Here is a 13,232-nt window from a genome sequence, read left to right as displayed (position 1 = left end):
ATTGCCTCTCTCATCCCTTTACTTTTCCTAAAGCCAAACTGATCGTCACCTAGCACATTCTCAATTTTCTTTTCCATTCTTCTGTATATTATTCTTGTAAGCAGCTTCGATGCATGAGCTGTTAAGCTGATTGTGCGATAATTCTCGCACTTGTCAGCTCTTGCCGTCTTCGGAATTGTGTGGATGATGCTTTTCCAAAAGTCAGATGGTATATTGCCAAACTCATCTATTCTACACACCAACGTGAATAGTCGTTTTGTTGCCACTTCCCCCAATGATTTTAGAAATTCTGATGGAATGTTATCTATCCCTTCTGCCTTATTTGACCATAAGTCCTCCAAAGCTCTTTTAAATTCCGATTCTAATACTGGATCCCCTATCTCTTCTAAATCGACTCCTGTTCTTCTATCACATCAGACAAATCTTCACCCTCACAGAGGCTTTCAATGTATTCTTTCCACCTATCTGCTCTCTCCTCTGCATTTAACAGTGGAATTCCCGTTGCACTCTTAATGTTACCACCGTTGCTTTGAATGTCACCAAAGGTTGTTTTGACTTTCCTGTATGCTGAGTCTGTCCTTCCGACAATCATATCTTTTTTGATGTCTTCACATTTTTCCTGCAGCCATTTCGTCTTAGCTTCCCTGCACTTCCTATTTATTTCATTCCTCAGCGACTTTTATTTCTGTATTCCTGATTTTCCCGGAACATGTTTGTACTTCCTCCTCTCATCAATCAACTGAAGTATTTCTTCTGTTACCCACGGTTTCTTCGCAGCTACCTTCTTTGTACGTATGTTTTCCTTCCCAACTTCTGTGATAGCCCTTTTTAGAGATGTCCATTCCTCTTCAACTGTACTGCCTACTGCGCTATTCCTTATTGCTGTATCTATAGCGTTAGAGAACTTCAAACGTATCTCGTCATTCCTTAGTACTTCCGTATCCCACTTCTTTGCATATCTGACATTGCACGCCCCGACTCTTAGAATGTTATCCTTTCGTAGATTATTCAATCTTTTTCTCATGGTAACCTCCCCCTTGGCAGTCCCCTCCCGGAGATCCGAATGGGGGACTATTCCGGAATCTTTTGCCAATGGAGAGATCATCATGATACTTCTTCAATTACAGGCCACATGCCCGTGGATACACGTTACGTGTCTTTAATGCAGTGGTTTCCATTGCCTTCTGCATCCTCATGTCGTTGATCATTGCTGATTCTTCCGCCTTTAGGGGCAATTTCCCACCCCTAGGACAAGAGAGTGCCCTGAACCTCTATCCGCTCCTCCGCCCTCTTTGACAAGGCCGTTGGCAGAATGAGGCTGACTTCTTACGTTAATACATAACAAATAATTAAACTCACATAAAAAAGATTCCAAATTAAAGAAGAATGTTAAAGAGAAAAAATGGGAGCAAATCAAAAAGTCAATATGATGGTCATCATAATATGAAAAAGTATTAGAAATTTTTTAAACTACATTTAGATCAATTACTTCAATAAAAGTAATGATCAAAGTTATTGTGATAAAGATTAAAAAATAAAAATATCAAAGCACCTAATGATATTCAAACACACAACCTTCTGAATGTGTGGAACGTAACTTAATTATTACACTACACCGTCAGTATGCGTGATAATGCTTTCTTAAGGTTCTAGGAACATCACACAAAATTCTGAAATATTCTTACGTCGATTACCTACAAAACAAGGGTCCACCAGGATGAATGACTGCTGGGTGTGATGCATGGGCTGTGTAAGTGGTTTCAAAAAGTAAATCCTACCCCACAGGACCTGTCCTTGTGAGTGGCGACAATGATGGATACCATATCAAAGTGCACTAGATAGAAGTTTTTATTTTGTGCTGAAGGCCAATAATAATAAACAACCTTACACACTGCTCATGCTTGTGATTAAAAGCAGAAGTTTATCAACCTGCTTTGCATGGTAGGCTACACAACAGTGGCAAGAAATGGTTTTCCAGCCGAACATGTACGCTGCCCAGCATGGGAAGCATGTTTTGTTGGAACAGTATCAGCACGCTTTATCAAACTGTTTTAAAGGGGCTACATGTGCAGATGGGCATGGCTGAGGGGAGGCTGATAGGGAGAGAGGAAGGTAGAAACACACACACACACACACACACACACACACACACACACACACAGAGAGAGAGAGAGAGAGAGAGAGAGAGAGAGAGAGAGAGATTTGAGGGGGGGCGGGGGCAGGAGGGGTTGTGCAGAGAGAGGGGGCGGGAGGGGGTGGACAGAGAAAGGGGACAGGAAACAAATAACAGAGACAGTTGGGAGGGGGAGGGGGAGGGGGAGGAGGAGGAGGAGGAGGCGGTGGTGTTGATAGGAAGAGAGGTGAGAGGAGATGGATAGGGATAGAGGGGGAGGAGGAGATGGACAAACACAAGGATGGAGATGGGCAGAGAGGATGGAGGGTTGAAAACGAGATGGATATGGAGAGAAGGGGCAGAGCAGATAGGAAAAGGTACTAGAGGAGATGAATAGGGAGAGGTGGGGAGTAGGAGACAGACAGGGAGAGGGGAGATGGGTGCAAAAAGGAGATGGCTAGGAGGGAAGGTGACGAGGCAATGGAAAGAGATATGGGACCAGGAGACAGTCAGAGAGAGGTGGGGTGGAAGATGTGGACAGAGGGTGTAGGAGGAGGAGATGGACAGAGGGAGGCAGAGGAGGATATGGTCAGAGAGAAGACTGGAGGAGATAGACATGGGGAGGAGAGGGGGAGATGGGCCCAAAGATGGCAGATTAGAAGATGAGTGCAATATGTGTCAAATAAGCATGCGAGTGAAACCACAGGGAAAAGAAACATAGTTACATGGAGAACACTACTGGCAACAGATACAGCACAGTTTGAGCTATTTTTTCAACATAATCACTATCAGAATTTAGATACTTGGCATATTGTGAGATCAACTTTTGTATTCATTTGTTAGAAGTTAGCTGCCTGAGAATGAAATCAGCTTTTGATGGTCATCATTAGCTCTTGGTAAATGTAAAAATGCAGACTGGAGGTGCAAAGAAACATATAAATTGCTGGAAGCGAGATCACGACTGTACGGTGGATGATCAGTGCGGAAGTCTGACGTGTACTTACATCCCACACTTCTGTTGAGCGGCTTAATACCAAACAATCACAGCCGTGACATTCTACATCTAGAACAAATAAATGTGATCTATAAGCAGGTTTAGTCACTGCTGCAGCACGAAAATTACATCACACACAGAGTGTGACATTTGTGAGTGTACAATATTATGCCATCTGATGGGAATGCCGGACATAATTACAGGCTGACGCACAGTCTGCTTTGCAAATCATGGCATGCTAACAAATGGAAGCAGACATTTTTTGTACATTGTTGCTTGATAACGTCCGCAGTTATGTTATTACCACTTCAATAAAGTATTTTTTTAACGTAAAAAATGGCTTCACAAAGCAAAACGACTTCTTTTAATTACTACTACTACTACTACTACTACTACTACTAGTAGTAGGAGTAGTAGTAGTATAGTAGTAGTATTTTTCTGTGGATAAATACTGTGGTATTACTGTTTAAGAGGGTGTGTGTGTGTGTGTGTGTGTGTGTGTGTGTGTGTGTAAGTGGGGGAGGGGGGGTGGCGGCATGCGCACATTGATGATGATGATTATTATTATTATTATTATTATTATTATTATAATTATAATTTCTTTCCTTCTCAGATCCTAGGTCTGGTTCGAAATGAAAGTGACGCGGACCTTGATCAAGCGTGACTTCCTTTTAACTGTACGGTATATGTTACATTGCGTTTAGGAACTTTCGGGTAATTGAACATTTATCAATAATTACGGATTTCTGTAGTTGTATATATATGTTTGGATGTAGCTGTATTGCGTTGATGTACTGGTGGATATTGTGTGGTATGACTCCTGTAGTTGATAATATAATTGGTATGATGTCAACTTTATCCTGACGCCACATGTCTTTGACTTCCTCAGCCAGTTGGATGTATTTTTCAATTTTTTCTCCTGTTTTCTTTTGTATATTTGTTGTATTGGGTATGGATATTTCGATTAGTTGTGTTAATTTCTTCTTTTTATTGGTGAGTATGATGTCAGGTTTGTTATGTGGCATTGTTTTATCTGTTATTATGGTTCTGTTCCAGTATAATTTGTATTCATCAATCTCCTGTACATTTTGTGGTGCATACTTGTATGTAGGAATGTGTTGTTTTATAAGCTTATGTTGTAAGGCAAGCTGTTGATGAATTATTTTTGCAACATTGTCATGTCTTCTGGGGTATTCTGTATTTGCTAGTATTCTACATACGCTTGTGATGAGATATACTGTTTTTATTTATTGTTTGCAAAGTCTGCATTTATCTGTTGTGGAATTGGGATCTTTAATAATATGCTTGCTGTAATACCTGGTGTTTATTGTTTGATCCTGTATTGCAATCGTGAATCCTTCTGTCTCACTGTAGATATTGCCTTTTCTTAGCCATGTGTTGGATGCGTCTTGATCGACGTGTGGCTGTGTTAGATGATACGGGTGCTTGCCATGTAGTGTTTTCTTTTTCCAATTTACTTTCTTCGTATCTGTTGATGTTATGTGATCTAAAGGGTTGTAGAAGTGGTTATGAAATTGCAGTGGTGTAGCAGATGTATTTATATGAGTGATTGCTTTGTGTATTTTGCTGATTTCTGCTCGTTCTAGAAAGAATTTCCTTAAATTGTCTACCTGTGCGTATTGTAGGTTTTTTATGTCGATAAATCCCCTTCCTCCTTCCTTTCTGCTTAATGTGAATCTTTCTGTTGCTGAATGTATGTGATGTATTCTATATTTGTGTCATTGTGATCGTGTAAGTATATTGAATGCTTCTAGGTCTGTGTTACTCCATTTCGCTACTCCAAATGAGTAGGTCAATATTGGTATAGCATAGGTATTTATAGCTTTTGTCTTGTTTCTTGCTGTCAATTCTGTTTTCAGTATTTTTGTTAGTCTGTCTATATTTTTCTTTTAGTTCTTCTTTAATATTTGTATTATCAATTCCCATTTTTTGTCTGTATCCTAGATATTTATAGGCATCTGTTTTTTCCATCGTTTCTATGCAGTCGCTGAGGCTATCCAATATGTAATCTTCCTGTTTAGTGTGTTTTCCCTTGACTATGCTATTTTTCTTACATTTGTCTGTTCCAAAAGCCATATTTATATCATTGCTGAATACTTCTGTTATCTTTAGTAATTGGTTGAGTTGTTGATTTGTTGCTGCCAGTAGTTCTGGATCATCTATGTATAGCAAATGTGTGATTTTGTGTGGGTATGTTCCAGTAATATTGTATCCATAATTTGTATTATTTAGCATGTTGGATAGTGGGTTCAGAGCAAGGCAGAACCAGAAAGGACTTAATGAGTCTCCTTGGTATATTCCACGCTTAATCTGTATTGGCTGTGATGTGATATTATTTGAATTTGTTTGGATATTAAGTGTGGTTTTCCAATTTTTCATTACTATGTTTAGGAACTGTATCAATTTAGGATCTAATTTGTATATTTCCAATATTTGTAGTAACCATAAGTGGGGTACACTATCAAAAGCTTTTTGGTAATCAATGTATGCATAGTGTAGTGACCTTTGTTTAGTTTTAGCTTGGTATGTCACCTCTGCATCTATTATCAGTTGCTCTTTACATCCTTGAGCTCCTTTGCAACAGCCTTTTTGTTCTTCATTTATAATTTTGTTCTGTGTTGTATGTGTCATTAATTTCTGTGTAATGACTGAAGTTAATATTTTGTATATTGTTGGTAGGCATGTTATGGGGCGATACTTAGCTGGGTTTGCTGTGTCCGCTTGATCTTTAGGTTTCAGATAAGTTATTCCATGTGTAAGTGTAACAGGGAATGTGTATGGGTCTGCAATGTAACTGTTAAATAATTTATGAATATAACAGAGGGAAACATTCCACGTGGAAACAATACATCTAAAAAGAAAGATGATGAGACTTACCAAACAAAAGCGCTGGCAGGTCGATAGACACACAAACAAACACAAATATACACACAAAATTCAAGCTTTCGCAACAAACTGTTGCCTCATCAGGAAAGAGGGAAGGAGAGGGAAAGACGAAAGGATGTGGGTTTTAAGGGAGAGGGTAAGGAGTCATTCCAATCCCGGGAGCGGAAAGACTTACCTTAGGGTAAGCTTGTGTCTGTATGTGTGGATGGATGTGTGTGTGTGTGTGCGCGCGAGTGTATACCTGTCCTTTTTTCCCCCTAAGGTAAGTCTTTCCGCTCCCGGGATTGGAATGACTCCTTACCCTCTCCCTTAAAACCCACATCCTTTCGTCTTTCCCTCTCCTTCCCTCTTTCCTGATGAGGCAACAGTTTGTTGCGAAAGCTTGAATTTTGTGTGTATATTTGTGTTTGTTTGTGTGTCTATCGACCTGCCAGCGCTTTTGTTTGGTAAGTCTCATCATCTTTCTTTTTAGATATATTGTTAAATAATTTAGTTAGATGTGAATGTGTTGAGGTGAACTTCTTTAGCCAGAAATTTGCTATTTTATCTTTTCCAGGTGCTTTCCAATTGTGAGTAGAATTAATAGCTTGGGTGACTTCATGTTGCAAAATTATCACTTCAGGCATTTGCGGTATCATCTTGTATGTGTCTGTTTCTGCTTGTATCCACCGTGCATGCCTGTTATGTTGTACCGGGTTTGACCATATGTTGCTCCAGAAGTGTTCGATGTCTGTTATGTTTGGTGGATTGTCTATTTTAATGTGTGTGTTATCTATTGTCTGGTAAAATTTCTTTTGGTTTGCGTTGAATGTTTGGTTTTGTTTCCTTCTATTTTCACTTTTTTTGTATCTCCTAAGTCGTTTGGCCAATGCTTGTAATTTCTGCTTCTTCTCATCTAATTGCTCTACCGCTTCTTGTTGTGAGATTTTACCTAACCTTTTTCGTTTTTTTTTTTTTTTTTCTGACATTTCATTTCTTATAAATTGTGTTAGCTGTCCGATGTCCTTTCTCAGTTTTTCTATTCTGATCTGTAGCCTGTGTTGCCATGCTGGTTTTGTGGGTTTCTTCTGTGTGTTGGTTGGTTCTGATCTCTGCCTAGTGTGTATATTTAGTGTAGTGAGTGCTCCTATATAAACCAGTAGTTGTAGCTCTTCCATAGTTGTGTTTTCATTTATTTTGTTGTGTATGATTGTGTTGATAGTTTTTATTTTTGTTTCGACTTGTGGGTTATTTGGCAGTCTATGCAAGAATGGTCTAATGTCTGTATTTGTGTCTTTGTATTCTATATATGTCAGCTGAAATTTTTCTTCTATATCTAACGTGTGTCACTTCGTGTTCTATTTGTGCTTGTTCTGGTGGCTGTCTTAAGATTTCGTTTTCCTCTGATTGTTTAATTGGTGCGTGTTGGTTCTTTGTTTGTTTGCTCTGGGATGTTTGAGTCAATTACTGTATTTTCTTCTTCTTCTGATAGCACATTATTTTGTTCCAGTGTTTGTTGTACTTGTTGTTTGATGTTTTCTAATTCTGACTGGGGTATCCTGTTATTTTTGATTATTACACGGATCTGATCAGCTAGTCGTTGTTCTGTTAAAAATTTTAATTTTGGGTATCTGGTAATAAATGTTGTGTATACTTGTGATCTGTATCCAGTTGTGTTGGTTCCTAGGTTTGTTGCTTGGTAATAACAGTACATGAGGTGTCTATTAACTTCATCTGACCATCTCATCCTCTGCCTTTGTTTTCCTTCTATTATTATTATTATTATATGTACAGGTATACAGGTATTTACATGTTTACAGTTGTAGTTTGACAAGGAGAGGACCGTTAACTAGCTGTTGCAATATAGTAGGAACCTTTCCAGCATTTGCCAGAAGTAATTCATAAAACAATGGAAAATCTTAATGAAGTCGTGAGGGTGAAGACTGGAAGCTTCATACTCCAGAACACATGGCCTATAAGTCTAAAACAGTTCAACCACATTAGGTTTAGCACTAGAACACAACATTGTTTAGCAAAAAAGTTATTTAATGCTCTAAACAGGTAATGCTACACATCTCCTTCATTTCTAAATACTGATTGACGCCACTGTGGAATTATGGCAAGATTCAGTGATTTTTACAGTTTTCTTTGAGGTGGCAGAAGGAAATGAGAATGGAATCTTAATGAGACAAATTTTTCTCCACAGAATCTCTCTTTTTTCCACCACAAATTACTTCTGGCCAGTATGGGATACCCCGAGCAGGAGAAGAAGAACTGACTGTTCTGCAGCCCACAGTCACTGCCTCTAAAACACAGAATAATGACATCTACCACAAACCTTACCTATTGTACTGCTGACTCCGTTACTGTGGAATACGGAATCATCGAGGCTGCTGAGACGCGTGGCACTGGCGTGGCATTCCGTGGACGAGTTGAGCGAGTCGCGGTCACCGCCCCTTCCGCCACCCCCCGGCTGGGAGGCGACCCCTCCGGCTGCCGCGCTCACGCCTTGGCCGGAACCGTTCCCGTTGCCGGGCTCCGTGTATGAGTTGCGGGAGCTGCATCCCACCGGCGGGGTGTCGCTCGACCTCTTCCCTCCCGCTGCACCACTGCTGCTGCCCAAGTCCTGCAGTTCGATGCCTTCCTCGGTGGCACTGTACGAGAGCATACAGAGGTAATTATTTCTAAATATATGAGTCCTCAAAGTTATTACAAATGTTTTGTACTGTCAGTATAAAAATGTGAAAACACACGCACACACACACACACACACATTACTGGAATAATTAAAAATGGCAATATCAGTAGCATAGTAGCCACTGAAATGATTAGACTGTCAACCACATTTATGCTACATCGCGTAGTTGATGGTATGTACAGCAAACCTGCCCCTTTTTCCCAAACCAACAGCTCAATTCGTAGTATTGAAAGAAGAATAACCTACATATAGTCTTAAAGTCACTTTCTTTGGTTGCCAAATTTGTCCAATATTCAGAAACAAACATTTTCAGCAACTTTCCAGCAGCCACAAATAGATTAGCTAATAGTAAAGTTCAGTTTATGAAGAGTATAAAGGATTCATTGTTGGCCAACGCCTACTACTCCACTCGAGAATTCCTTAGTAAAACCAGTTATGCTATATTATTAACATCAAATACTAAGTTATATAACATTCGATTTCTACAAATTTTCAGTGCAGTAAAGTGATAAATAAATGATGTTTACATTTCAGATTTTTTTTTTTAACTCATTCCACAGCCACGAGGACCATTTCATTTAGCGTCTGTGAAAGGAACATTAGAATAAGACTTTCTTATCTATCCTTGTTTTACAACATGTTTTTATCCTTAAGGATCTCTTCACTGTGAATCTGTGGAACATAATGTATTTAAATATACTATTTAGTCCAGATACTAATACACTGTAGGAAGACGAACGCTACTACATCTAGAATGAGATTTTCACTCTGCAGCAGAGTGTGCGCTGATATGAAACTTCCTGGCAGATTAAAGCTGTGTGCCCGACCGAGACTCGAACTCGGGACCTTTGCCTTTCGCGGGCAAGTGCTCTACCAACTGAGCTACCCAAGCACGACTCACGCCCGGTATTCACAGCTTTACTTCTGCCAGTACCTCGTCTCCTACCTTCCAAACTTTGCAGAAGCTCTCCTGCGAACCTTGCAGAACTAGCACTCCTGAAAGAAAGGATATTGCGGAGACACGGCTTAGCCACAGCCTGGGGGATGTTTCCAGTATGAGATTTTCACTCTGCAGCGGAGTGTGCGCTGATATGAAACTTGCTACTACATCTCTCACATACACCAGTGCTACTACAATTTTAGTGTTATGACACAGAGATGATGTATAATCAAACAATGGACAATCCGAGATGGAATGTAACAATGTTACAAAAAGGATAGTTGCTACTCACCATATGGCGGGCAGACTGAGTTGCAGATAGGCGCAACACAAAGACTGTCAGAAAGAGAGCTTTTGGCCAACAAGGCCTCCGGTGAAAATACACACACACACACACACACACACACACACACACACACACACACACACACACAAGTGCAACTCACACACTCTTGGCCACAGTCTCTAGCTGCTGAGGCCACAATCAACAGCAGTCACAGACGGTAGTCGTGTGTAAGTTACTTTTGTGTGTGTGTGTGTGTGTGTGTGTGTGTGTGTGTGTGTGTGTGTGTGTGTATTTTCAATGAAGTTCTTGTTGACCAAAAGCTCTCTTTCTGACAGTCTTTTTGTTGTGCCTATCTGCGACTCAGCATCTTTGCTGTATGGTGAGTAGCAACTATGCTTTTCATAATGTTGATAGATGATGTATACTATACTAATTACCTGGTGTTACCCGTTTACTTATCAGTAAGTCACCCCATTCCACTCCTAGCTCATAAGTAAGGTTGAAATATCACCCTATTTCCATTCCTGGCTCATGAGCAGAGTTGAAATATCACTGGGACTGTAATCAATCAATCAATCAATCAATCAATCAATGGTCCCAAAGGACTTTGGATATGACACTGGTATCAGTTATTTTCAATTATTTTCCCTAACACCACCTTTTTACTCCACACATAAATGCAAAGCATGTCTTATTCCCAGAGTTTTTCCACATAGGAAGTGGTGTGTGTGTGTGTGTGTGTGTGTGTGTGTGTGTGTGTGTGTGTGTGTGTGTGTGAAGTCTGACTGAAAATGTTCCACACATTCCACATTTAGCCTTTACATGTCACCTCATCTTCACACCCACTTCTGCAAGTCAGTTATCAGTACTGTAACCATTCAAATTAACAACCTCAAATACTATAGATTATCAATATTTCTGTGTCGCTCCCAATATCAACCATGCTATTCCTCTAGGGATAATATATCAAAGCAACTATCACAGCCTATGAAAACCAAAACTACAGACAAACACTAATGAATGCCTCTTATTTATTTAAAAAATCATCTACTTATAAACCCCTTTCCACCCTGTTGCGGTATTTCTTCTTGATAGCACATCATATGTGATCAAAACTGTGTATCAGACCAAAGCCCATATACTCGGGATCTTTGCTTTTCACGGGCAAGTGTTCTACCAACTGAGCTACACAAGCACGACTCTTGACCCTTCGCATGCTTTACTCCTGCCAGTACCTCATCTCCTCCCTTTCAAAGTTCAGAGAAGCCCTCCTATGAAACTTGCATATCTAGCACTCCTGGGAAAAAGGATATTGCAGAGGTGTCACTTAGTCACAGACTGGGGGATGTTTCCAGATGGAATTTTTCACTCTCATAGTCAATGGTAATGTACCACCATTAGTGACACATTCCTTCATCTATGACAACTCAATCAAAAAGACTGGATCTTTAACAGTATTTTACAGCCTCACTCCACACATATATTATCATTATCTGTAATTCTTCATCAGATGAGATGTCTACAAATTACAAAAAAGGAGGTAGTAAAGTGATAAGAAACAGATTGAAAATCAAAATAGTAGTCACTTTACACTGTTATGTAGTTAACATTAGCCTTCAGATCCAGCAATTAGAGCTCTGATATGTTTACATTGCAGGTACCTCTCATGACCTCTTTAGTTAATGAATTACTATGTAATGACCTCTTTAGTAAATGAATTGGTATGTAATGTATTCAAGTGCATAATTAAGCTGCATATAAAAGTTAACTGATTTGTAATTTATTTTCTAGTATTTTACTACCCCTTTTTATTTTTTTAAACAGATTATCTGATGATAATTGCTAAGAAGTTGAAACTGGTAATGAAACTATTTGTGTGGTTCGAGGCTGTCAAATGCAATAAAAGAATATATGTAATAAAAGAATTAATTGCAAGACAGTCACCAAGTTCCTTTGTGTTACACAGTTAGCCTATGAAAGAACAGATCTCTTTGTCAAGAGTAAAATTAAGAAATGACCTCACTCACACACATTGCCACTGCCAACCACAAAACTGGAGGCCACTTGGTGACACTGACGGCACATGACAGTGTACGCAAAGTATATGCTTGGGGAAGAGATGCATGCGGAATTATTCTGGTGGTAATATGAGCCACAAATGGGGAAACCCAGAAACATTAGCAACTTTGACAAAGGGCAGACTTATTACAGCCCATTGCCTGAGAATGAGCATCTCTACAATGAAGAAGGCGGTCAGCTATTCACGTGCTACTTCCGTGAGCAATAATAGTCAAATGAGCAAAGAATGCAGACATAAAACCAATGGACCACCTCTATAGTGAATTAAAGATATTTGTAAATAATGAAACCATGTCCTCTATCACAGATGTATAGAACCTTTAATGGTGACTAGTTTTGAACTATTGTGTTCATTTTCAAACCACTGCCTGCATCTCTAATGTCTGTCAGTCATATAATTCCAACAAAACATTCAAATTATGTTACAGTCACATATCAATAATTACGCAGGAATTACATTATTACCCTTAGAATACGAAATCTTACCGAAAACTCTTCCGGACATATTAAATCCTCAATCAGATAAATTGAGGAGCTTCAAGTGGCATTTAAGAATAACAGATCCTATCCAGAGCCAATTCTAAACCTCAAACAGATCAATAAGTATAAAGATGGCATATTTGCTGACTTAAAAATAACAAAAATAAGTGTATGATGTGAAAGACAGAGACTCCCTTCTCAAAACCTTGAAGAAATTTGCAGTAGATGGGAAAAACTGTGAAAATAATTACACGAACTCTTACAAACACAGTAGGCCTACCTAAAAAATTTCTTAGAACAACATCTGAACCCTTCCAAATTTTATCAGCTATCAGACAAACAAACAGTTTCTCACCACTATAATTTTACTGTACACTAGAAAAAGCTATACACAACAGAAAATAAGGGAAGAAAAGCAAAATTTAGTAATTATGTAAAGCTGGGTCAACTGAAAGAAACAATAAATTGTTTAGTTTTTGGAATCAATCTCATAACAATAGATGGAACCTTGAAGAATTCAAAGGAACCACTAGAACTTCTGAAGGAAATAGCTAGAAGACTAGTCTACAAATATCATTTGAAAAGACAGAATACATAATAAATAAAAGTAGCTCACCAAGAATTTTAAATACCATGCATGGCAGGCAACTGAGATAGGTTGGGAACATAACATTAATATTCGCATGGTTTTTGTCAACTCCACAAAGCCTGTGCAGTCAACAATGTCTTTAAAGAATTTCAGTTTCCACAGAAGTT

General features: G+C 39.1%; 1 protein-coding gene across 1 annotated transcript in view; it reads right to left on the bottom strand.

Annotated features, from left to right (window-relative positions):
* LOC126209973 (pecanex-like protein 1) overlaps positions 1–13,232 on the bottom strand; it is a 299,631-nt gene that overhangs the window by 272,124 nt on the left and 14,275 nt on the right. Inside the window, exon 3 of the mRNA XM_049939084.1 lies at positions 8,337–8,647. Coding sequence (XP_049795041.1) covers positions 8,337–8,647 — 311 coding nt within the window. The remainder of the gene's footprint in view (positions 1–8,336; positions 8,648–13,232) is intronic.

Source organism: Schistocerca nitens, chromosome 10, assembly GCF_023898315.1.
Source record: "Schistocerca nitens isolate TAMUIC-IGC-003100 chromosome 10, iqSchNite1.1, whole genome shotgun sequence".
In the NCBI taxonomy this organism is placed as follows: Eukaryota; Metazoa; Arthropoda; class Insecta; order Orthoptera; family Acrididae; genus Schistocerca; species Schistocerca nitens.
Note: the sequence above shows the minus strand (reverse complement) of the source record. Positions and strands in the feature narration are given on the sequence as shown.